Source organism: Rhinolophus hipposideros (assembly GCF_964194185.1).
Source record: "Rhinolophus hipposideros genome assembly, chromosome: 6".
NCBI classification, from domain to species: domain Eukaryota; kingdom Metazoa; phylum Chordata; class Mammalia; order Chiroptera; family Rhinolophidae; genus Rhinolophus; species Rhinolophus hipposideros.
The window spans coordinates 91,356,082-91,382,605 of record NC_138052.1 but is presented as its reverse complement, the minus strand read 5'-3'; the positions used below and the strand labels follow the sequence as shown (position 1 = coordinate 91,382,605).

Here is a 26,524-nt window from a genome sequence, read left to right as displayed (position 1 = left end):
AAAGATGCAAAAAGAAATTTGCTGTAATGTAGTGGCTATTTTTTTTTTTTTTTCCCTGCACTTGACATCCTCTTGGTAGAAACACATCTTTCTTCCTGGCCACTGTGATTACTTTAAAACATGAAACGCCAAAACATTTTCCTGAGGATTTCTGGGAAATCAAACTTCCTGATTTGCCGGGGTTGGGGGGAGGGTGGGGAGTCACTAACTGGTGGAGATGTTTTCTCTTCATGGTAGACATAACACAAACATGGAAGTACATTGTTGAGACCGTGATGGAAAGCAACCTTAGGATGAAACAGACATCCTATAAAAGGTATTGGCAAAAGAAACCAGGTCTTTGATGATATCATTTGAATGTTGAATCCAACCTCATCTGAAACCCTCTGACCACTGGATTTTTAAGTTATGGGAATAAATAAATGCATTTTATTGTTTATGCCATTTTGAATAGAGTTTTGGGTTACTTACAACGTCAAGGTTGCTAATTGGAACGCTGGATTATTTAATCCTTACTTGATAAAAAGAATGCATATTCATATAGTAAGATGGGTAAACTCTTTATTGACACTAGTTTGTAAAATGAATATAGCACAAAATCTTAGTTGAGGGCGGTGTTTTGATGTTGACTTTGGGTAGATACACAGTCACCCATCTACCATCATTGTGTTATACGGATGAGACCTAAACACTCACACATCTACCTGCTCGCTCCATTCTCTTGACCCTTGTTTTCCTTCAGACCACCTCCATCTCTCACCTGGACCACTATCATGCCTCCAATCCATTCTCCATACCACAGCCAGTGTGCTCTATCCAAAGCACAAATCGGATCATATCTCTGTCCTGCTCAAGACCTCTCTGCGCTCCCCATTACTCTTAGGATCAAGTTCAAATGCTTTAACATGACCCTGTATGATGGAGCCCACCTACCTCTCCAGCCCCTTTCCCCTTCCTCTCTTTGCCCATCTATGTCCAGCTACTCTGGTCTCTCTGGCCCTCAAACAGGATGCCCCAGACCAGAATGTACCATACTGGAAGATTCTTCCTTCCCATCCTTATTGGCTGTTTTCCCCTCATCTTTCAGGTCTCAGCGTGGGTGTCACTTTTTCTGGGAAGTCTTTTCTGACACCCATCTATGTGCTTCTTTGGCAGGCACTCTCTACCACCACGCTGCAGTCCTATCATATGACATTATAATAGTCTAACTCTTAGTAGACTGGAAGCTCTGTGAGGGCAGGCCCACCTTTCTCACTCTTGTGCCCCCAGCGGTAACACAGCACCTGGCACACAATTAATATTCTATAAATACTTGTTAAATGAGGTAATTAATTAGAAAATTATTCATATAATAAATTTAATACTACATATATGTATATATATGTGTGTGTATATATATATATGTGTATATATATATATATACACATATATATATATATATTTTGTTTCCCCCAAAATAAGACCTAGCCAGACAATCAGCACTAATGTGTATTTTGGAGCAAAAATTAGTATAAGACCTGGTATTATATTATATTCCATTATATTATAAGACCCAGTCTTATGTTATAGTGAAAGAAGACCGGTTCTTATATTAATTTTTGCTCCAAAAGATGCATTAGAGCTGATTGTCCGGCTAGGTCTCATTTTCGGGGAAACACGTTATATGCAAAAAACTATATTCTACATACATATATGTGTGTCTAATCCAGAAAGCTATTTCTTTGGTATTGTAGCACACTTCAGTGAAAATGGTTCCAGTTAAAAACATTTCATTTGAGTTTTCATTTCATGAATCACAGAACCTGTGCCAATTTTCTAAACAAACTGCTGTAACTCTGTTACGTGAGATGGCATGGGGGAGAAGGCTTTAAAAATAGCTGACCGGATATCCCTCTTGGTGGCTTGGGTTATGTAAAAGTATTTTGTGTTAAGCCAATGTCTCACAATGGATCGCTGAGCTTTGAAAAAGCTATTTGAGATCCGTTTTTCAGTGTTAAATATCTGCTTATAAACAGAATCGGACAAAAAATATCTCCTAGAGAAAAGGTACTGTGTTTAAATAGTTATCACTTTCTAACTCCAGGTAACAAAAAAAAAATGTTAATACCAAAATTTATGTTTTAAAGTCCTTTAACAACTTAGTGAGAAAAAAGCCAGGATTTCTATAAAGAAAGGTTGTTAGAATTAGGCTTAAAATACTTTTCTATTGGTACAGAAAAATCAGTAATATCTGGTGTTAGTTACATTTACTTTAATTTTTAAAAAGAAGCAATTTTGGGAAATTGTTCTCAGAAAAGTCCTTAAAGACAAATAATAGTTTGAAAGTTTATGATGGACCACAGTCTTGGGCACAGCTAATTGGAACAAGGTAGGTGAGTCTGTTGTCCTGTGGACCAATCAGATTCTCTCTGGAGTTGGGTCTTAGGTGCCTGAGAATGGGAGTGGAACAACTGCCAACAGAGAGAAGGCAGAAAGGGTACACTGTGGCAGGAGAAGATGTAAATGAGCAGAGACCACGAGGAAGTGGAAACTGAGTAAGCAGAAACCACAAGACAGGGCACACACAGGGAAGAGGATGAGGTGGTTGGTTGGCTGGGGCAGGAATGACAAAAGCAGAAACTTCACCTGACTTGTTATAATTTCTGCTGTTGAAGGGACAAGGAGGAAGCTTGATCACTAACCCTGCACATTTCTAAGGGAACTTCCATTATCCATGAGATCTGCCTTGAGACTGAGATTTCTGTTTCTCTTATTGCTAACTGTGTTACAGAAAACTCGATTTCTTGAGATCCTGGGAGAATCTCTGTTCTCTCAAGCATGTGTTACCCAGGTATATGTGTCGAAGGTAGCATGCAGACTCATTCGGGCTGCCCGCAGCTCTTCCCTGCTGCCATGTTTTGCCCTGGCCATGGCCCACACTATTCAAAGTCCTTTTTGGAGAAAGCATTGCCATTATCAGTCTCATCTCAGTTGGAGCAGTGGGATCACCATCATCCCCTTATCCTTCATCTCCGTTTCCCTCCAATTTTCTGTTTGCAGAAGCACCCATTCAGCAACAGGATTAGTCTGTATCTGGAAGGTGATTGGGACCCTGATTCATCAAGAAGATGGAGAATTACTCTCTTATCTTGAGTAAGGCGCGTTAGCCTTTTAAAGACGATATATCACCTTGATAACAAAGATAGAAGGAATGCATTGCCGTGCACCTGCAATTTCACAATGTGTATGGAAAATATCTGGAAAACATCTGATAAGTGAGGAGACTGTCACCGACAGAGGTTGTTCCAAGTAGTCTCTAACTAGTTGTTCCAGACTGAATTTTCTGTCCCATTGACAAGCACCTAAGTTTATGATTGTCAAGAACTAAATTTTCTTCATTTTTCTCTACAGTTTGGCTCTGGTTGCTAGTATTGATGTATTATTTAATTTTCCTAAGTGTTTTAAAGATACAGTTAATACTTAAATATACAGCTGATTCTTAAATGTATTTCTTGATAGGCTCACAATTTCTTTTGAAGATATAAGTTAATAATACAGTTTGAGTTTTGAACACATGTTTGCCTGGAGCTTTTTCTAGAATGCATCCATTGTATATAGTGAATTATATTTCTATTCACTAGCTTTTGTGCCCAACTAAATTAACTAAATTTTCTTTAACCCTCACACAATAAAGTCTAGTTATTAATGACTTATTCTCACAGAGTCCAATATACTTCACATTGTCCAACACAATTGACATAAATATGTGGAAATGTAAATCTATAAGGTAAGTATTAATAGGATTCTTACAAGTTGAGTTATGAAGGAGAATTGAAAAGGGAGCCTTTCATATTCTTCACTTGTGTTCTGAAATAAAGACTTTTCATTTTATAGAATACCTCTCAAAAATGGATGGTCTACACTCTCCCCCATGGTATATCAATCCTATTAAAATCTACAAATAGGGGAGTCTGCTTGTCCCCTTCATAAAGCCCAACTCAGGATCCTCCTAGGTTGACAATAGAGAAAGAACCTCCTTGTGGGAAGTGGCTGGACTTTGTGACTTGGATTTTGGGTCAACAAAATTCAAATTCCCCTTGGGAAGTCTCTCACTACTAGCTGCTACCTGTGCTACCTGGCCTCAGGCGAACAGAAGCACTGATGCCACCATTAACACTGGCCTTGGGGAGAGGAGTTGGTACCACATTATCCCCTTAATTCCTAGTATGACAGCCAAGACAATGGTGTCATCATAACCATCATTGATGGACAATCATCAACCAACCTTACCAACAAAAGAGCTAAATTGTTTGACTTCTAACTATGTAATGTGCCTTATCTCAGTGAATTCTCACAACAGCACTATGATTGAGGTAGAATGGAGGCTTGGATATACACTGAAAATCACATCAAATAATTTCCTTCTCTCCTCCCTTTAAAGGTCTTTATTAAAGACTTAGAAACACAAGAAGTAACTAACACTCAACCTCCATTCTGGTTTACAGTGTACAGTCCACTCCTGTTTTGCTGGAACCGTCTCCACCCAATGCTAGGCAGACTCCCTGTAGGAGAGGCTGACTCGTTTAACATCTAGGAATTCTTCCAGTGGCCCACGGGTCTGGAATTCCAGGCCCAAGTGGGTGACGCCCAGAGAGAGGCAGGTGTTCCCTTCTGTTCCATCAGTCTGAGGTGGTGTTTCCACAAGAGACTTCCAAGGACCACTTCCACCAGAATTAAGTGAGATGTGACAAGTGTAGATTTCTAGGTCACACCATGAGGATTTTGCCAGGAAATCCGCATTTTCAAATAAGCTCCTCAAAGGACAGTTTTGCAGATTAAAGTTTGAGAACTACTGTTCTAAGGCTTTTCTTCTGAATTGCATTTTCTTTTTACTTCTTCCCTGTCTGCTAATGGAATATTCACCCTTTTCTGTGGGGACCATAATTCCCATGGGGTAGGGCTTCACCTTCTGGTCTCAACGGGGCCAAATATTTATAAAAGATTAAAATAGCAACATGGTGATGGGAGTGGAGAACATGGTACACTGCATAACAAATTAAAGTACATATCCCTTTGATCTTTAAACATGAATACAAAACCTTAAGCCTACACTTTGCATTGCTTTTCCAGTAGTGATGACTGGCTTTGCCTTATATTTAAGAGCAAGAACAACTTGTGAAATTGTGCTTTTTCTCAGATAGCTAGAAGCTAACCAGTCTGTATGGAGGTTTAGTCGGATCTTTGGGGGCTGACTGGTAGCACCATGCACTAACTACCTGGCTGATTACTGAGAGCCCCATGGCAAATCACCTCAAGCCACCCATCCTTCCTTTAATCACTAATGAACTAAACTTGCACTTGGCTAGAAGCTTTTTATTTTTTACATTTTGGTTGACTGAATTCACTTCAAAAAAAAAAAAAGAAAAAGAAAAAAATTCAACCTCATGTCAAAAGTCCAATGAGGCAGCTATGCAAAGTAAGGGTCAAGAATGTGTACACAAGTTTAGAGAGAATTTTTCCAAAATGTGCATAATGAAAAAAAAAGATTAGACTTTTTATATACTTAAGATCTTCTGTTCGGTTTGGTTGATTCTGAGTATGAACTTTTAAACATGCTCAAATTAAGTTATTTAGAGCAGTTAAGAAATTATTGTTGTTGGTGGAGAAAAGGCCTTACAGAGTGAAAGGACATATCTAACGAAAATAAATAAGTTACTTAGAAATAAGTACTGAAATACAGCAGTGAAACAAAACTTTTGACTAGGTTCTTCTTGGTACAAACTGCAAGGACCATAACTTCTCAAGGGGCATGGATGAGAAAGGCAGAGGGCGGAAACCAAGCTGACAAGCAAGGCTACCTCAATGAATGTCTAAGTCACGTAGTTATTTCAAGTTACCTCTTTTGGGAAGAGATAATATTTTGATGGTTACTATTTCTTTTATAGATTGATTGAGTCAATCTTGCTTTTGCCTGGGCTAGCACTCATGCTAGATATAGTAATGTGTCTCATAATTTTGTGATAAGCAATGATTAATCAGTAACTTAGTTCTCACATTCTCTAGTCCATCTTGGGTAACTGCCAGGTCAGTTTCCTAGCAAGAATTCACCTGTGTGCACTTGCTGTCCTGACTTTGTTGCTCCTGAGGGTAACTGTCTCCTCACATGTTAATATAAGAGGCTCCTTGGCTGGGGGAGAAGGTTGCTGATCCACCAGTTCTGCTGGCCAGACTGTGGTCTGGATTCCTGACTCCTTGCCAGGGTTCTTTGGTGGCAAGCAACAGAAATTATTCAGGCTAACTCAATGATAAAAGAGGAATTTGTTGGAATGACATGGGGTAGCATACAGAAGTTGAAGAAAAGTTAAATAAACAGGGCTCCGGAGAGATCAGCCTTGGGGCTGTTGTGAGGATCAAGGTACAAAAACTAACAGAGAGTGTTTCAGGGCACTGCTGTCAGGATGAATAAGATCCTTGCCTTTTCAGTTGAAGATTCAAATTCCTGGACAGGGTTCTTGACTGGTTCAGCTTAGGTTATGTGCCCAACCCCTTGGCTGAGGGACTGACAAGCAATGAGGGGAGGTGAGTTCCCTCAGGTAAAAGCAACATGAAGAAAAGTAAATATCACCAGAAGAGGAAAGGAGAGTGGTCAGGAAAAATGAGCAGACATCCACTGCACTGATTTCTGGTGTCACTTGGTGTCCATCTGCCTGCCTATTGACCTTAGACACATTGCCTCCTCTTACTTAGGGTCCTTCTGGGCAAGTTTGATAACCACCACGTTTGAGTCAATCTTTTACTTGGTTTGACTTAAAGTCTGAAGTCAAATACGATTCCAATGAGCCCTCTGATTTGTGTTTCCCTTATTGTCACCCACCACTTCGCTCTGGTCCCTGGTTGAAACATTCATGAGCCACCCATTTCCCAGAAATTCCCCAGATTCACACTATTCTTATGCTGGTCACTGTTATCTGGGGCTCTTTTTGCCCCAAGTACTTATTTTTAGCAGAACAATTCAAGATGTTTATCTATACACTTCCACATTTTTGAAAGGGGCAAAGCAAACAAGCAAACAGAACAACTTTACTTCCTTTGGAAATGTACAACTCTTAAGAATCTATCTACTCAGACATTACTTCACACATGTTCCAAAGTCAAATCTCTCAAAAAAAAATCCAATGTCAGAGAATGCAGTGTCATTAGGAACAATTGTAGTTTAATTCATGCTTATACCTGTTGGTACATTGAAATAAAAAAATAAATAATACAAATACTTTGTGAAATGATTAGAATCTTCATTTTGAAAAAATAAGTAGCTCAACTACTCTCTCAGTATGCGACAAGAGATTATAAAGGAGGTTGAAAGACTTTTGACTACTGCGTTTTAGTAGGTAAAATCTGGGAGATGGTTTGGTGGAATACCGCCAAATATCACCATCACTACCATGAACACTTACTGAGCTCCTAAAATGCTAGGCACAGTTTTAAGCACTTATAGACATTATCATATTTAATTATCATATATATGAACCTATAGGTATAATTATTGTTCCCATTTTACAGATAAGGGAAACAAAACTGAACAATTTAGCTAGGACCACATAGCTAGTTCTCTGTGGAGTGAGTTATATAATGATTGATATTCTAACCATCATCTCAAACAACTTTGGGCCTTTTAAAAAGTTTCATATGGGAAAAGGTTTCTCATGTTAAAACTGATGAGAAATGGTGGATTCAGAGTTCAGGGAGAAACTATGATTGGAATTAGCAATCCCTTAATTTTATTCTAATGCCCAACTATTCTCCAGAAGGTCCCAGAGATGGACTCGGGGGCCATGACTCACTGTGGTGGTTCTGATAGACATGCTCATCTTCAGTTTGCTTATAGAGTTAGGAACTACCACTCTGCTTTTAGAAACAAAAAGCACTGTCCTTCTTCACAGTGAATAAACAGCAATTCTAGGCCAAGAAAAGCTCATAATAACAACAACAAAGAAGCCACTCTATTTAGACCAACTCAGTGATTTATCCAAATGGAAAAGTACAGCAGTTTCATGTGTCAAAACAAGTCTGGCTTTAGTGAAGCTTTTCTGATGGTTCCTTTCTGAAGGTGAACTTTATTGAAAAAGACTCCTGGGTAAATCATTTACAGTATGTTCGTGGGTACATGTTAAGTGTAATTGGTACTAGTCTTCTGGTTTTGCTTCAGAAAATGTTACACACATTGCATTGATGTTAACTGGCTTAAGTGAGAAGTTCTTGAATCCAATGTGTGATGACTCAAGACAGGTCTGATTGATATTTTGTTTCAATGAGTGCAGGTCAAAATTCCCAACATTTTGGTCCTTTACCAAATCATGGGTCTTAAGGTCTTTTCTTTACTTCATTTCTGTTTTCTTTTTCCTGCACTCTACTTCTGAGATTATAATGCAGCCATGATATAATCAACTGAGATTATAATGCTTATTAAATTACGGATCAATTTGATATAAAGAAATCAATTTAATTTAAATTTAGATGCATGGTTTAAGCTAGATTGGCCTTCAAGAAACCTAGAAAATGTCTGAGATTCTCGGCCCAAATATCACCTGCTGGGAGGTCATATAAATGGATGACAGAAGTACAAGGAGATGGGGTAGATGAAGTGGTGTTGGGAGAGAAAATAATTGCCCTTTGGCATATTGATTGTAAATGGCCCATTCTCTCCAAATGCTTGGAATGACCAATGGGACGTCCTATGGTGATGGCTATGGGGGTCTGTGGGCCTACCTCATTCCAGATTTATAGTTGAAGGTGGGAGGGTGAGAGGGTGAGAGGTGAGGCGAGAGTCTTTAACTCTAATGCTATGCTGACTCCAGGTCTATAACAAGCAAAATAACTGGTGAACCCCACATTGATTTGTGGCCATTCGCTGTGCATCTCATCATCAGCTCTGTGTTTTAAGAAAAATCTGGTTCTGCTCAAGATGTTGTTTTGGTTCATTTTGGGGAAGAGATGAAATCACTGGAAGTCAATGGTCGGGGAATGGGTAGATTATTATAGAAATAATGTTGGCAAAATTGGCTAGTTTGAAGACATTTAAAAATTGTAGATCTTTGGCTCACATTATACTTCCACCAAATCGTATTCTGGATTAAATTTTTAAAAAGAACGTAGGTTATATATCAAAATGTAAACTCTAGTTATATTTACATGAATTTGGCATGATTTGTTTTCATTTTGCTTAGCAGTATTAAAACTGTGTCTATCATTTGACAAAAAAAGCTTACGGAAAAAATTTCCACCAGGTGATCTAATTAATAATTCTACTATCTGAGTGTATTGCAAAAAGATATGTGGGCAAGAATTCATCATAGCTTTGTTTATAATATCAAAAATTTAGGTCAAATAAACCTAAACATGGTATATAAACACGATAGAATAGTATGCATTCATTTTTAAAAGATATTTAACAATGTGAGAAAATTATACCAATATAACATGATGTCAGAAAAGCAGGATACAAAATGCCACAGGATCTCATTTTTATATAAATATAACAAAATATTAACACTGGTTACCTCTACTCCTAGGTACTTATATTAGTATTGCTTTTTTTTCTTTTTTTTTAAGTATACTTACCTACTCTTATGTGTCTCAAATATTCACAAATGGGCATATATTACCTTTATTGTTAGGAAGAAAAGACCAACACAGAAAAAATATTTTTGTTCATTCTGGTGATCAGTTCCAGAGGCTTTATTTTGAAACTTCCTAAGGACCCATCCTCTGCTTAAAGGATATTCTGAGTTGCCTTAGCACAGTGCATTCCACTCAAGGTACTCAGTGAACGTGCTCCAACCGAATTTGCACTTTCGGCCCTGTGGCAGCCAATTACACATTAATGGAATTTGAGGGAGGCTGTGTGCCAAAGCTGGTTATGTGGTTTCTCTTTTAAATACATGCCAAGAAGCCTATATTTTAAAGATAAGAAAGGAATAAATTATTATTACCATTAAATGTTACCCAGGATTATCTCTATCATTAACAGATATTTTAGCTGAGGTATTTGGAAAGTCACCATAAAAGTGATGAAATCATTGGATGAGTTTTTAGCATCATTATGTACATGAGATGGTGTAAAGTAAATAAAACCGTTCATTTTTTAATGGGGACAGTGCTAAGGGAGGATGCCATTTCTGCTGATGTGTTCCAAATAATGTTATTAGAAAATACCAGCAGTGAAGAATGCACTGAATAATATTTTTGGGGAAAAAAAACAAAAAAACTCCTTAATACATTCCAGGAAGTTGATACTAGGTCACAAAATAACAGGAGAATTAAATGAGTATAAGAAACATATTTGGACTGTTGCTTTTCTGATATTGAAACTCCTTTCTCAATACTACATGGCGTTTGTAGACTACTTTCCTGCGTACAAAATGTGTTCACTTGAATTCTTTCTGGAGATAGGAGGGGTAGGTTTTATCAACCACATCTTATGATAGAGGAAATAAAGTGTTTTGGAATTCAAGACTTGCCCCGAACTGTCACAACGGTATCTTTCTTTTGGCACAGGATGAGGGATCTCACGGCTGCCCTGTACCGCCCTTCTGGGTTGGCAGGGTGCCTCAGATCCCTTGCCTGCATGACTGCCCTCCTGGGGCCTGGGGATGCTGCTTATTCAGGTCACATGAGTTCTGACTGCTTGGTCTCTGAAAGGCCTGAGCAGGTCACGAGTGGAAACTGACCAGTTCCCCAAGCACAGCCCGAGGCACATACAGCACTCTATAAATCCTCTTGGTTCCTTCTGGCTCTATCTGCAATTAGAGGGCACTGTTACCTGCTCAGGCCCGTAGGCTGGGTTCCAACTGGTAGGATCCTTATCTTATGAGATTTAGACATAGTACTATTCTTACTTTTTGTCACTTTTTGGAAGGGATTGCAGAATTTGCTTTTGCCCAACATAGCAAAATAAGAATCCAGCCCCTGTGAGTAAACCTGGGAGCCCTGCTATTAAATGCTGACAAGGGCTCCAGCTGGGGTAGAGGCTGGACGCAGGTAACAAACAGCACCAGCAATAACCCTACATGTTGCTTTCTACACTCACTTCAACATGTTAACAAGTACTTTATATTAAAGATACACTATGCTTTTAAGCCCTTGAAATCTTACGACTTTCTGGCTCCATTGCCTTTAAACATTTATCTAATCCAAATCTTATGTGTTCATTGTTCTGTATTTTTAAAGATCTTGATTTTTGCTTCTTAACTCCACTTGCATTCTGCTTTTTCATATTTGCTCTGTTAGAGCATGCATACTTTCATTGTTATTGTCTGTGCACTTATCAAAACCCCTCACTTGGTGGCATAGTCTGTGATGGCAGGGGGGCCACGTATCTACCTCTGTCCCAGCATCTAGCTGAATTAATAAATGAAGCATTCAGTGTTTCATCTGAAAAATAATATTTTTCTTTCTATTCTTTTGCCAAAGGATTCAAGAATCTCTGAATTCTTTATTGAATTTTAGTTTGGGTGTTCAATAAAATGTTGGTTCAAGTCCATAAACATTCATGGAAAACCAGTAATATCAAATGTAATGCCAAGAGCTGAAACCACAAAGATGGGTAAGGCACGACACCTGTCTTCAAGGAAACCCTTGTAGGGGAAGCGACATGGAAATCAGTTAAACGCTTCCTAGATTGCAGAAACAAATAATACTTCAATAAATAAAAACATTTCATTGATGTTTGGATTGTAAAAGGATAATAGTGTCAGGAATCATTCTTTCATGATGACCAAAGCATTTTAAAAATCAATCTTATCCGAAATATTGCTAAGTTATTTAAATGATGAATAAAGTGGCATCTGACACTACTTTTAGATTATCTGGGAAGTTTTTGGTAGGAAAGAGCCCCACCAAAGAGCCCTACTAACCAGAACTTTCCATTTTAGACCCACTTCCTCCCTCCACTAACTTGATAAATGCCCTTGGATCAAACCCTCGTCTGTACATCAGGAATGGTATTACCTTGCCATTGTACTCAGAAATGGACAAAATCCAGACATTTAATAAGAAAGAATCTAGATACAAAATTATTTAAAATATGATTTTAGTAAATGTTTATCCTCAAGGAATTCCATTGTAGCATTATTTCTAAACAATTGGAAATAACCAAAATATTCAATAGAAAGGCAATAAGTTATATTATACACCTGCAATGAGGTACTCTGCAGACATTTAGAAATGGTATTTGGAATGATTAATGACTCATAAAATTTTCACCAGTCTTTTGTTAGGTGAAAAAAAGTAGAATTTAAAACAAAGTCTGGAAGGGAATGCATCAAAATATTAATAGTAAACACCTATAGGAAAAATGATAGTTTTTAGTTTTATATTTCTCTTTATACTTAAAATTTTTAAAAAATTTTATACAACACATAAAACTTTTTTTTAAAGCCAACAATGTGAACTCTTCAGCTTTCCCCGTATCACACATAAATAAACAGCATAGTATTATCCTGTCATCTGGTTAAACAAAAAATGGAAATTAACCTATTGCCTTGGGCTTTCCAGACATACTTTGTCATTTGATTCGAGGGGAGAGTGTTGTAGCTTTCTCAACTTTCCACTTGAAGAACTTTTTTTTCTTGAGATGTTCATGTAACAACAAAATATCCTGGTGGGGAAATAATCCAGTGACCTGACTGTTTTGTCTACATAATGACAAATCTCCTAAGGTTTCTAAATACACTCGAATTCATTTTTAAACACTGGGATCACTTCTCTAAGAAACCAATTTGGAGAGACAATCTAATGAACAAACATTGATCTTAAAGATTAAAGATGGAAAATTCCTAACTTACCCCAAAACTGCTGTCAGAAAAATACAGATTACTATGTGGGTTACATTTTAAATAGCTCTGAGGATTACATTTTTTTAAAAACCATTATCTCACCACAATAATTAATAACAGAATGCTGAGAATATCAAATACTCTAAAATATATGTGTGTATTCACATGTACACATATTATTAGCATTATGTGTGTATATATAAATTGGACCATGGACTGGATTTTTAACCTTCCTATGTTAATAAATGATTAACTGCACATAAATGATTATCAAATTAATTGTACTGAATCAATTAACAGGAACAAATTAAGCAACTGCTGTGTTGATCTAGACTGCTTCTCCTCCTTCCTCTCTTTCTGACTTCTAAGGCACCAGAATCCAAAGAGAAACCAACAAGACTTGTTTTCTGTTTTGTTACTTCTCCTTTATGTAGGTTGGGTTCCCAAGGAGAGAACAGTCAGCCTTCTCCATATATCAGTCATACATAGCTTTAAAATCAGGATCATGTCTCAGTGCCATCCCACCGAAGGACCCTCCAGAGTCCTTATCAAGGCCGACACAGTTCTTAGACACTAATGTGCCCAGGAAGGCCTTCTGGGCTGGTTTAAAAGTAGATTCCAGTTGGGGAGATCTAGGATAGAGCCCCACATGACATCTGCTTTTTTAACCAGCATGGGGTAGGGGGGTGGGGAGGCTGGTGCTGCTGGTCCTTTGAGTGAGGAGCTTGTTCTCCTCCTTCCAGCAAATCCTTAACTGGGTTTCTTCCTTCCCTGGCATAGAGCCATTTCAGGCCCTGGTCTTTGTCACCTGGGACAAGAGCTCTTCGGCCCAGCTTCAACTGCCTGCCCGGGGCCTCACAGCCACATTCAGCAAATTCAGACCCATTCCAGTGAGGTTGAAGAGAGGATGACAGAGACACATCGACAAGAACGAAAGACAAATGTTTTCATCACTCCACTTTACATGGGCCCATTACCAAGTCACCATGTTAATTTATTACTCACCCATTACTAATGCAACAACTATCTTGAAAATACCATAAACACACCGCGTTATCTCTTTTTGCTAACATAGTAATTTGTTAAGTGCAAACATAAACATTATATGATGATCAGCCACATACAGTCCTGTGAACTTATTGCATCCTATCCAGTGAGCAATTTTCCATCCTAATTAGCACCACCACCCCGACCCCGCCCACACAGGGGTGCCCTGACTCCTTGCTTCTCATTCCTCACCCCACCTCTAGCAAAATACTCATATGCATTATCTTCATGGTGAGTAAATAAACTCAGCCTTTTTTCTTTCTTTTTTTTTTTTTTTAACTTTGTTGGTTTTGATTTTGCTCTTTGACAATGCAGGAGCCATAAAATTGGAAATGTCTTGCCTCTCTCCACCATGGAGAGGCCCAGGCCTAAACCACATTCATCAGTGTTTCCAAGGCTATCTCCATCTAAGGTCCTACCCTGAGGGCTGGTTCCTTAGAAAGGTGTTCCCTAACCACTTCCAGCTAAGGTAAGACTTCTCCTGCTCCATCACCACATCCCATTCTCTCCTAGCAAGCTCTATGATCCATAGTTACACATTTGTTTACTGGGTTTTGTCTCTCCCCTACTCCACTGGACTCTCAACTCTACCGTGGACATGGATTCAACCACCTAGCTTATCAGCGAGTCCCCAGCACCAAGCCACATGCTTATGTCTTTGTCCTCTTATCTTCTTCATACTTTTAGCAGTAATAATAAAATAATTGTAGCTAGAATATAAAAGCTGGGTATTTACTTTGTACCAGTCATTGCATTGAGTATTTTATCTTCAAAAGGCATAGTACCACCATTTTCAGATAAGAATAAATAGAGATCTTTTAGGAAATAATTTGTCTAAGGTAACACTAAATCTGTAACCTGGTTGAACTCTAGTGATAATCTAGTTTATAGTTTGAGATGAAAGGTTAAGTGTGGTATGTTGATTTTTCAATATATTTCTCCTTTTCTCCATTCCTTTTGCTGTTTTTGTGATGTTTCTTCAATTCTTCATGTATATAACTAACTTATATTTTGATAATGGGGCAATATAATTAAATATATACAAATAGTAATTTGTGTAGCTTTAAGCATTGTACCAAGGCCAACTATCTTAATTTTTCTGGAGAAAAAGTCGCAGATATTTAATCACAACCCATGCTGATTAACTGAATTTAATTAAAGTTTGTCATTTTGACATGTGTTTAATTCTTATGGCAAATAATCAAACAAAATGTGTTGTATCCACAGAGCATGGAATATTGTCAATAATATTGTGACAGTGTGGTACAGTGTCAGATGGTTGCTGGACTTATCACGGTGATCTCTTCTTTAGGAATATAAATGTTGACTAACTATGGTGTACCCCTGAAACTACTATAATGTTGTGTGTTAACTATAGTTTTATAAAAATCTTAAATAAAGAAAAAAAGACTGCACGTCCAACTGCACAGTGATGGAAAAGACAATTTCGCAGTGAGAAGATTCTTTGGAACTCAAGGTATTAAGAACACTGCTCACACAATGCTATGCTTTTCAGTTCTATCCAAAACATAATATATATTTTTCCAAGATGAAATAGACATAATTAATGGAAATATTTCCTAAGAAGTATATATAAAGGGCAAAAAGCTTTACATTAAAAGAAGGGGGAGAAATAAAAGTTGTAACTTTTAAAAAATGTGTTGTATCCAGAGATATGACCTTATCGACTGTATCCCCCTTTCTTATCTGGATGTCATTTAAATAGGTCTGCACTTTCCAAGATAGTGGTCACATATGGCTGTAGACACTTGAAATGCAGTTAGTTTGAATTGAGATGTTCTAGAAGTGCAAAATATACACTAGATTTTGAAAATTTAATATGAAAAATGTTATAAAATACCTATTCTTGATTTCAGGTTGAAATGATAAAATTGTGGATGTATGGGGATAAATAAACCCTATTAAAGTTAATTTCACCTGTTTCTTTTTATTTTTTAATGTGGCTAGTAGAAAATTTAAAATTATATATGTGGCTCAGAGTTATGGCTCACATTATATTTCTGTTGGATGATTTGGACATAGAGATGTATTTATCTCAACTTATGAAAGCATGTAAAATAGAAAACTATAGAACGGGTAGTATTTAATTCAGTCTTGGCTAGAAAATGTATCTGAAGCCAGGGTTTCACTGTCAATTACATGAGGAACCCCAGGAAGAATGGAAGGATGGACACAGGTCTTCGAGAAGACAAGTGCCTGCAATTATATTTTGTGAGATTAATGTAGAACTTGGAGTAAGACACTTTCTTATCTGATTTTTAGAGATGAAGACAACTCGGAGAGATTAAATAACTGTTCAAGGCCATGGTGGAAGGGCTGACACGGCAAATGTCTATTCTGTTAAGAAGTTGATATAATCCTGGTTTCCTTATTGCCTTGAACTGAAAACAGGGGTGAAACAAATGATCTACAGTGAAAGTCTGTTATGATGAAAAAGTTTAGGCCAAATTTAGATATAAGCTTTGTAAAACAAAAATGCTCTGAGCACTGTATGTTTTTATTGATCTTATAAAATCTTTTACTTCGTGGTGGATAGATTGGTTTTCAGCCAAAGGCCACAGCATGAATATGGTCAAATCTACACCCACAGGTGGATGTGGATGAAGGACCACAAGACATCTCCAAAACAGACAGCCCTACTGTTGGAACCATACACTGACAGATTTGAGGGTCAATCAATTGCAATATTTAACAAAGTTAACCTTACTCATAGTTAACACCAGGCAGTATTATTGTGCTCTGGTTACATGGCAAAGGTTATAAGGGAAATACAAAGACAAGTTTCATTTAATTCACAGTTTTTCCAATGATTGTACCTGAAAACAAACCAGTGACTGTAATCCCAGAGAAACACTTGAGGAAAATCCTTAGTCTGGACAGGGAGAGTAAGCTAGTGGCTTTGCTAGGAGTTGGCCTTGATCCTCACCTCATCAAATACTGGGGTGCCAAAAAAATGTATAAAGCGGACACTTTGGTCAACATTGCTCAAGCAGTAGTTCGCCATAATCAGAAGTGTCTGGACCCTGATGGTAACCACTTTGAGCACCTCTTGTAATTGCAGAAGTCAAACATGACTTGCATTCATCTTTTGTTATCGGTATATATTGAGTATTACAATTTTAATACAGTTTTCCTTTCTTAAAATGTGTATACATTTTTTTGGCACCCTCCATAAAAGTCTAGTATATTTGGAGGAAGTAGGCAGTGGGAGGAGAGAAGAAGAGGGTGAACTTGAGAACATGAAAGAATGTTTGGTGTCACCCTCCCCCCAAACCATGACTACATAAGTCCATCCTAATGGTGAAAATCCCCCAGAAGCCATGGAACTATTTTTTCTCCTAGGGAAGGATAGCTCCAATCTGTAAGCAATGAGGCAAACTGGGAGGTGGGAGGTGCAGGCGGAGTGATGACAAAGAAGGCTTATTTTCCCCAAATCTCTAATTCACATTACCTTCCCATATGTGGGAATCAATAGACAGAAGAAACAAGACAGGCTCCCAGATATTGAAATCATAGAAAAAGAATCAGAAAGATAAATAATATAACTGTGTAAAATGATTAAAGATACAAAAAACGAGGAAAAAATTGTTACAAAACAATGACAAAAAAACCCCACCAAGACCCAGACAGATTTAGACTCCAAAAATAACTTCTAGAACTAATAGTCATTGAAACGAAAATTTAATGAATTCAAAGAATCATTGTTAATATTTATTGAATGATTACTATGTGACAGGCATGGTTGCGTATGTGTTATGTGTATTAAATCATTTACCTCATAAAATCCTAAGGTAGGTGACACGAATATAAAATAATATTGAATGTCCACTGTAATTGAAAAATTTTAAAAAGCTGTAAGAAACATCCTGAGATGGGTCTCTTACTTCCATTTTAAGATGAGTAAACTGAGACAACATTTAACAGCTGCTAATGAACAGATCTGGGCTTATAACCCATGTCAAACACTTCCAGAGTCTTCTTTTGTTACTGAAAATTACACTAGATTGAAAATCTACTAAAAATTGCAAACAGCAGAAGAAAGAATTGAAAAATGACAGACAGGCATGAAGATGTTTCACAGAATGCAACATGGAGGAAATGAAGGAACACCTGAACAACAACAACAAAAACTCGATAAGCTACAAGGTGGTTTCAAGTACAGCTGATGACTGGCCTCCTGGGGAGTCTGCGTGAACCTCACATTTCAGGACAGTTCTTCTGCGGGGAGAAGACAAGAATTTATCCAAAGGCTCTTTTCTCCCACTGGTCAAAGATTTGCCCCCAGGTGTTAAATCCCTACACTTGTAGGGTGCAACAGGGAGCCATAGGATAGATTCTACAAGAACTGTACCTGTGTAGTCTATGGCCAAGATGGCGGCTGGGGAAAGTAAGTGCCCATAGTCCAGGAGCAAAATGAAGCCAAGAGGATCTGAGCAGCTTATGAAAGTTATCTGATAGAAGAAGTTAGGAGAACTGGAGGAAAAGGAGAAGTTCCCGCACGCATCCCAAGAACACCAGGAATAGAGAGAGTTGGGAAGGAGAAATATAAAAAAGAAATTTTCATGAAAAAAAGTATAGACTCTCAGATTAAATATCCACTGAGTAGATATATAAAAAAACATGTGCACATATATTACAATTGTAATAACATGATCAAAAATCTTGATCTAATTGATATACATTGAAATCTTTGAAGTCAGAATATTACCTCTACCACAATGCTATAAAAAAGATAACTAGAAAATCTTCCCATTTTTGGATCGTAAAAAATAAACATCTAAACAATCCATAGGACAAAGAAATCAATTAGAAAAGAATTTGAACTTAATGGTATTAAAATACTGCTTACTAAAATGTGGTGATGCAGCTACAGCAGTATTTTGAGGAAAATTTTTTAACCTCAAATGCATTTGAACTCTTCAAATTTGCTTTATTAATGTCAAAATACAAAATTCAACTGTGTTTCGTTATAGATTTAATGGTTAGACTATTACGTTAAAAAATATATGCAATTTACAGTAGTACTAAAAATATCAAATATTTAGAAATTAAGGCAGAAAACTGTAAAATCTTGTGAGAAATTAAAGCCCTAAACAAACAGACCCATATATAAATACAAATAGTCTCATAGATGAATAGATGCTTGGTACAAGTTTGCAGATGTAACACTACAGAACAGCAAGAGAAAGAATAATAAATAATAATAATATTTATTAGAGAAATAATAATAAATAATAATATTAAATAATATTATTAATATTATTAATAATTAAATAATAATATTAAATAATAATAAATAATATTTATTAGAGAAAGAATAATAAATAATAATTCAATAAATAATGTTGGGACAATTTGTTATCTGTATGGAAAGAAAAATATTATATCCCTAAGTAGAAAACAATTTGAGAATTAAAGAGTGCTAAATATAAAAGAGCTACACTGTAAAACTTCAAAAAATGTAGGAGAATATTTTCATAATTCCAGGCAAGGAAAGGATTTCTTCAAAAGATGCAAAACACAAAATCTCAAGAAAAAAAATGGACAAGTTTGACATTATAGTGGGAAAAAAATGTTGTACACGAAGTCACCAATAACTAAATGAAAAGAAAAAACAAAGACTGGAATAAAATATGTTCTGCCCATTTAAATGGCAAAGGTTTGGTACCCAAACATATAAATAACTAATTAATTAGTAACAAAAAAGACAAGGCTACAGTAAAATAGGCAAAGAGTTGTCCATGCAATTCACTCTGAGGGAAATATAAATTGCCAATTAAAAGACAAAAAGATTCACAAACTCACTAGTCAAAACCAGAGCCCATTTCACACCCATTAACAAGTGAGCATCTCAGGTTTTGCTGAGGATGTGGGGAAAGAGGTATTCAGGCACATAGTTGGTACAACCTTTCTGGAGCTCAACCTGACAATTCCTAATAAAAGTTAAAATATGCTTTCTCTATGAACCCTTTTTGAATTCCACCTAGGAATTAAAAATCTGGTTGTCACAATGGCACATATACAAAGACGTATATTTCAACTCTGTAAAATGAAAACGATGGAAACAAGCTTGGGGGGGGGGGGATGGAAAAATGAACTGTCCTTTATATAATTGGATTCTATGCAACAGTTCTTACATCCATATGTATATAAATAAAACACTTCTATATGTATCAACATGGATAAAGTCCAAAAACATAATATTGAGTGATACAAGCAAGCTCCAACAAGTATGTATAATGTGAAACTATTTATTACATTTGAAGGACCACAAATCAGTATTTATTATTTATGTAGACTAACACACACAGACACAAACACACACACGCTGTATAAACACAAAACCATGTGGTGGGAATGATACACAGTTAACCCTGAATAATATGGGGGGAGGGGCGGGGATTGGTGGTTTGGAGCACTGCTCTGCTACACAATCGAAGTTTCGGGGGTAACTTTTGACTCTACAATTGGCCCTTCGCATCAGTGGATTTAACCAACCACTGATTGAAAATAGCATTTTTGATTCTCGGCTGGGAATCTGAGACTGGGAATTCGAAAATACTGTTTTCAGTGGTGGTTGATTGAAAAACTGCCCATAGGAAACCGAAGGATGTGAAACCCGCAGATAGGAAGGGCTGTCTGCATTTCTTGAAAAAAATTTGTGGACTTGCATTTCCAACCCGTGTTGTTCAAAGGTCAGCTGTATGCAAACCTCTTGGGATGGAAGACAGAGCAAAAACCGCTGTGTATGTATGAATTTTATCTCAAAACCTGGACCTCACCTCCAGGTATCAGAGAAGGAGAGCTCTCTAGCTCCTGGCCTAGACCTATTGTCTGTGGCATCCCAAAGTGCCTCCCTGTTTCAGGTTGGTGAGCTGGGACTGGGAAAAATACAACCTGGGCTGCGCAGTACAGCAGGCCCGGGAATAGGTGCCTGCAGTAAAGCAGCAGAGGAATTTCACTCAGGGCTCTTCAGAACGAATTGTGTTGTAGACAGTTCCACCCAAGTCTGAACTGGGAAAGTGAGGTCAACACCACTACTATCTCTCTGTTTTGAGAAATGCTAACTTAAATTTGCAGAAATTCAGAACAAAATATGTCCTTACCTAGTGCAGCACAAAGATGACAAATATGATGGCCTCAAGGCTAAGTTTAGCTCTCGCTCATATAGTTTGGCCCTGTGTTCTGTAGGCCTTTGCTTTGTAAAGACTTGACTTACTTGCCAACACCTAGAATTTGAGAGATTGCTAATAGAAGCTGAATTCCTAGCGTCTTTCCTAAAAAACGAGGATTTTGGCATTCCTGAGCCTGAGTTCTAAATGTCAAGAATTGGTTGGCCCTGAAGACTGCCACCTGCCCCACCCCCTCACTCATTACCTCACCTGCTAGCCCCACTGGGGGTTTCAACTCCCTCATTTTACAGATGAGAAAACTGAGGCTCAGAGAGATCTAGTGCCTTGGCTAACATCAGTTACCTTATGGAGAGAGCCATGCTGGCACTGTATTGACTAGTTATCAATGAACTTGTGATTCCTTTTCTCTTGAAGATGAAGGCACATTTTATGGTTTCTAACGACATTGTGTAATTCAGCAGGTGCAATGGGAATGATAATCCCTACAAGTCTTTAACAAAGACTGACTTCAAGTGATGACAAAAATGGATTAATTATATCAGCAAGAAGTCACCAAGATTTGGCCAAAATCAAGGCAGAAAATTTTACATGTAAAAAATAATAAGGGAACATGTAATATAATTGAAAATTGGTATCATTGGAGGTTGCAAGACCACAGAGCATCACTTTTTTTGGCTGGTCTTTTCACACATGTAATTCCTCCCTTCTTTCTCTACCCCTCCTTAATCTCTCCTCTTTTTTGGAGTCTAGAACGATTTGCAAACAGTGCTCTGGAAGTTGTCCTCAGGCCTCCTCACAACATATACCTTCTTTAGGTTTTTTGCTTGTTGGATTTATTTGTTCCTGGATTACAGCTGGTAGACAATCTACACTGACTTGGACCAGTTTCATCCATCACGCCCAGAAGTACTGAGTTACCTGGGTTGGGCATTCCTAGTCTATGCAAAGCGCATTTGTTAGAACCAGCTCCATGTAGAGATTACATGGATTACAAAACCCTTTAGAATATAAAACACTAAATAGCCTAAATGTAAATCCATAGGAGAAAGGCTCAATTAACTTTGGCATATTTGTATTGTGGAAAACTATACAACGGGGCAAAAAAGAAAAAGAAGTAGATCTATCTTAAATACTGGCAAATACTGTATGGAGATTTGTAGGTTGTCGAAGGGGAAATATATATATATATATATATATATATATATATATATATATATGGCACAATATCACTTAAAAATGCAAACACAAATACATATTGTTTGTGGGTCCACATACATCTATGTAAATGCATAGAAAATGTGTGGAAAGAGACATGAGGTGGCCAGAGTGGTATCTTGTTTATACAGCAGAGAGGGACAGATATGGACATCTCCATATGAATGGGGTTTTAGCTTCATCTGTAATGTCTTAATTTAAAATTGAATTTAAATGGCAAGTACTTGGATTACATGTGGCCAAAGATTCTAAACATCTTTTCATGTAACACATGTGCATGCAATTTTAAAATTTCCAATCAATCTCAATCATGAAATTTGTAAAACATCTGCTGATCTCTGGAAATGAAACTTAACTGCATTATCACTCCAAACTATTTTTTTCCAAATTAATTTTTTAAATGTGAAAATCACAGAGAGCATCTGAAAAGTTAAATTGCACTTTCACAAGTTAAAATCAACTCTAGGAGCCATAACAATTTTGAGGATACCCAATTTATCTCTAATTGCAAAGAAAAAGAAATTGATTTAAATGAATGGGGATCTTCCAAACAGAAATGGAAGTGACATATTGCTTAATTTATCCTCACATGAGTTCTATGGCTAAGGTGGTGTTCACTTTTCAGTGACTGCATTTACTTTTCCCAACAATCCTAACGACCACAATGGAACATTGGAAGGAAGTTTTGACAAGGAGGAAACTGAGCCCCAGAAAGGTCAGGGTTCAGTGGGAAGTGACATCTAAAAGTGAGCAGGACTCCTGCGCGGGTTTTCACTCCCAGCCCTCTGTACTCTCAGCCAAGACACGCTGCTGACTCTGATTCACCAACGTGAGTGACATAGCGCGTCTCTATACCCTGTGTTCCACGTATTCGTCCTCAGCGGTTATCGTCTACCAACTTCTATCCTTCATTTATCTATCTATCATCTATCTATCTATCTATCTATCTATCTATCTATCTATCTATCTATCTATCTATCTATCTATCTATCTATCTATCTATCTATTATCTATCTATCTATCTAATCATCACCTACCTACCTACCTACCTACCCACTTTGGGAGGCCTTTCCCTCCCAACCCTGACTTCCAGGTAACCCGACAAGTTTCCTCCTTGTCTCTGCCTCCCTCCAGCCCCGCGAATTCTACCTGCTCCCGGGGGCATCCCCACCCGGGGACCGGCGTGGAGCCCGTAGCACCGCACCCAGCTGGCAGGGGCTCCGGGACAGCGCCTCTGCGGGTGGGGCCCGCTTGTCCCTGCGACGCGGGGTGGGGGTGGCGCCGACAGCTACTCACCTTGCCCGCCACCGGCGCGGCCACGAGCAGCACCAGAAGCAGCAGCAGCAGCAGAGTGGGCGGCCTCGGCGCCGTCCGGGGGCGCATAGTGGGCGCCGGCTCAGAGGGCCGGCGTGTCCCGGGACCCACGGGCTCTCCGGCTACCGCGTCCACTGCGCGGCGCGGGTTGGGGCGTCCGGCTGTGAAGCTCACCTCGCCAGCCGGCCCGGGGGCGGGTTTTGTAGGGCTCAGCCTCGCCGCCAGTCCCTCCCCACCGAGGCTGCTGACTGTGGCGCGGTGGGACGGGAAGGAGTGGCGCAGGTCCCGCCCCCGTCCCCCCTCCCCTCCAACTCACCAGGCACTGTCCCTCCGACCCGGGCATCGCGCCCAGGAGTCGAGAGAGGGCTGAGCGCCTGCGGGGCAGGTGGGCGCGCATCGAAGGCTAAGGGGCTAAGGAGGTGATGCTCCCAGGTCTTGAAGCTGGAGCGGGGCAAGGGGTGCGGGTTGGAGGTGGGGAATTTTGGGGGTGTGCCGTGGCGTGGCGGCCGAGCAGGGCGGAGGGAGTGGCTAGCGGCCATGCCCAGATTAATCGGGAGGCGCACCGGACGTCGGCACTCAGGTGACCCCGCTGGCTCCCGGCTGCCTGCAGTGCCATCTCGCCACTTTCCCTTTCCCCAACCTGCCTTCCACTTGCAGCCGCCGAACTTGGCAGCAAGAGCGCAGAGAAGACGCAGCTGAGTCGCGCCGGACTGGGGCGCGGCGGAGCCGGGAGGTGTGTGCCGCGCGGGCCGGCGACGCGAGAGGCTCCTGGCGCTGTGGGCGGCCTCCCGAGGTAAGGCGCCCGCGACCAATCTGAGCAATCACTGCCTCAGGGCCTGGGCCACCTGCCTGGGCGGGAGGCAGGGAAGGAAGCAGGGCATCTCGCTCAGGCGGGGCGCGCGGGCTGGCTGGCGGGGCTGGGGAGATGGGGCCCGGGGGTCACCGGAGGAGAACGTCTGGCTCCCGGGCTTGTCTGCCTGAGCTTGAACCGGGCGCTGTGTGTTTTGATTAATTTGGAAGCTCAGGTTACCACCAGCCTGGCAGGCTGGGCACTCCGAAATGCCAAGAGCAAGAGGCAGCTGAGGGGAAAGAGAATGCCTATCCTATTCTCTGCTGCGTTGAACTGGCTTTTCAGGCGAAATCTTATCAGCGGAAATGCAGGGGAAACCGAGAGCCAACTTTGTCTGGGGTGTCTCCCTCCTGAGAGTCCCCTTCTTGGAGGTGGCCTTGGGCGAAAACACGCAGTTATCTGGCTTGTTAGGGCACCCTCTTCAGAGCAGGGCTGGTGCCCTTTCATGTGCCACCGACCACATTGGCTCTGGTGATGCATTCAGCCCTTCTCGGAATAAGTGCATTAAATACATAAGACACAATTAAATCAGAATCGGTTTTACTGGAATACCATTATCAAAGTATTAAAGTGACGACATAGCAACAGACGTCATCATTAATATTGCATTAAATACCTAGATCTAACAACAGGGCTATTAAATAACTTTAATCCCAAAGCAGTGACTGAAAAAACTGAAATGTGACATGCAAAAACCAGCGGGTGCAAACTGCCAAGAGCTGCCAAAACGATCGTGATTTGTTGTCTGTGTTCTTAACTGAAGTTGGAATGCGGCACTTCCAGGATAGTTAGTGAAACTAGGGATGCAGGTGTTGTCCCCATTCAAGGTCACAGGCCTCCTGAATCCCATCTCCAGGTTGAGAAGCCCTGCTTGGGAGCAGTGTTGCTGAATTGAAACAGCAGTTGGTCATCAAACACGGAGTGTCAAGTGTGTGGTTTGGTCACTGATGGTGAGCACCACTTGCCTGCAATTAAAATGGGTCTATTGCTATGTACGATCTATGTAGCTACATAGGTAGGCGAAAGTCTGACAGTGAGTGAATGAAGACACTTGCCCCGCCCTTTTGGGCTGTAGAATTAATATAGTCTTCCCTCTGTTTTTTATGCCTGTGATTGTCAACTGCGGTTGTGCATTAGAATCTTCTAAGGCGCTCCTAAAAATCCTGATATGCAGTTTATCCCAAGACAAGTACACCAGACTCCCCTGTGGTAGGACTAAGGGATCAGTGTATTTTAAAGCTCCGTGGAGATTCCCACGTGGGACCAAGTTTGAGAGCCGCTGTTTTACATTCATATTTCAGTTTGCAGCATTGAATTAGGGCCTCTTAGTAGAATAATGAAAAGGATTTTTATCATTAAATCTTTATTAAGATTTATTGTATTATAAATATAATAAATAACACTTAATATTGATCATATTTATTAAGATTATATATTTATTAAATACACATTAAACTCTTTGTTAAGACTTACGTGTGCCCGGGATACAGACATTGCAGAGTGGTACGGAGTAGCGTGTCCCTATTGACAGGGAGGTTTTCATGGAATCTTCTCCTGCCATCCTTGTTTTAGACAGGACATCAGGTGCTCTGTTGATGAAATAAGTGTCCAAGAATTCCGAGGTGCACGATAATCTTGCATGAATTCCATTACTTCCTGGGAATAAAAAACCCTCATATTAGTGTGAAATGCTCCTTCTTTTTGCCGAATTCCAGAAGATTTCTCAATTTAGGTTTTAGTTGCTTTCTCTCCTGACACCAAGACATTTTGATGGAAGACGAGGCTTGACTTTATCAACTTTGGAATGGGGCCCACAGTCAACTGCAAGTCACTTCTGATGCCACAAAAGAGCAGGAGAGACACTTGTGATGTAAATATAGTAAGGAGGAAGCCGTGGTTAAGAGCTTGGTCTCTGCGGTAGACTCTGGATTTTGAATCCTGTCCACACTTGCTGGTGTGACCTGCTTGCTGTCTCTGGGCTGGGGTGTTTTCTTCTGTACAGTGAGCAGAATCATGGTACCCACCTCACGGAGTGGTAGGAATCAAACACAGAGATCAATTAGAAGCCCTTGCTCCAATGTCTTCACAAAACAATCACATAGTGCAATGTGATTCTCCAGTTGCATAAAGAA

General features: G+C 39.4%; 2 protein-coding genes across 2 annotated transcripts in view; one reads left to right on the top strand and one right to left on the bottom strand.

The window, feature by feature from the left end:
* COL4A3 (collagen type IV alpha 3 chain) overlaps positions 1 to 23,763 on the bottom strand; it is a 155,743-nt gene extending 131,980 nt beyond the window's left edge. The window contains exon 1 of the mRNA XM_081052082.1: positions 23,525 to 23,763. Within this exon, the coding sequence (XP_080908208.1) occupies positions 23,525 to 23,611 (87 nt within the window). The 5' untranslated portion in view covers positions 23,612 to 23,763. The remainder of the gene's footprint in view (positions 1 to 23,524) is intronic.
* Positions 23,764 to 23,893: 130 nt separating this feature from the next.
* COL4A4 (collagen type IV alpha 4 chain) overlaps positions 23,894 to 26,524 on the top strand; it is a 118,461-nt gene continuing 115,830 nt past the window's right edge. The window contains exons 1-2 of the mRNA XM_081052078.1: positions 23,894 to 23,961; positions 24,200 to 24,335. The gene's annotated coding sequence lies outside the window, so the exon portion shown is untranslated. The remainder of the gene's footprint in view (positions 23,962 to 24,199; positions 24,336 to 26,524) is intronic.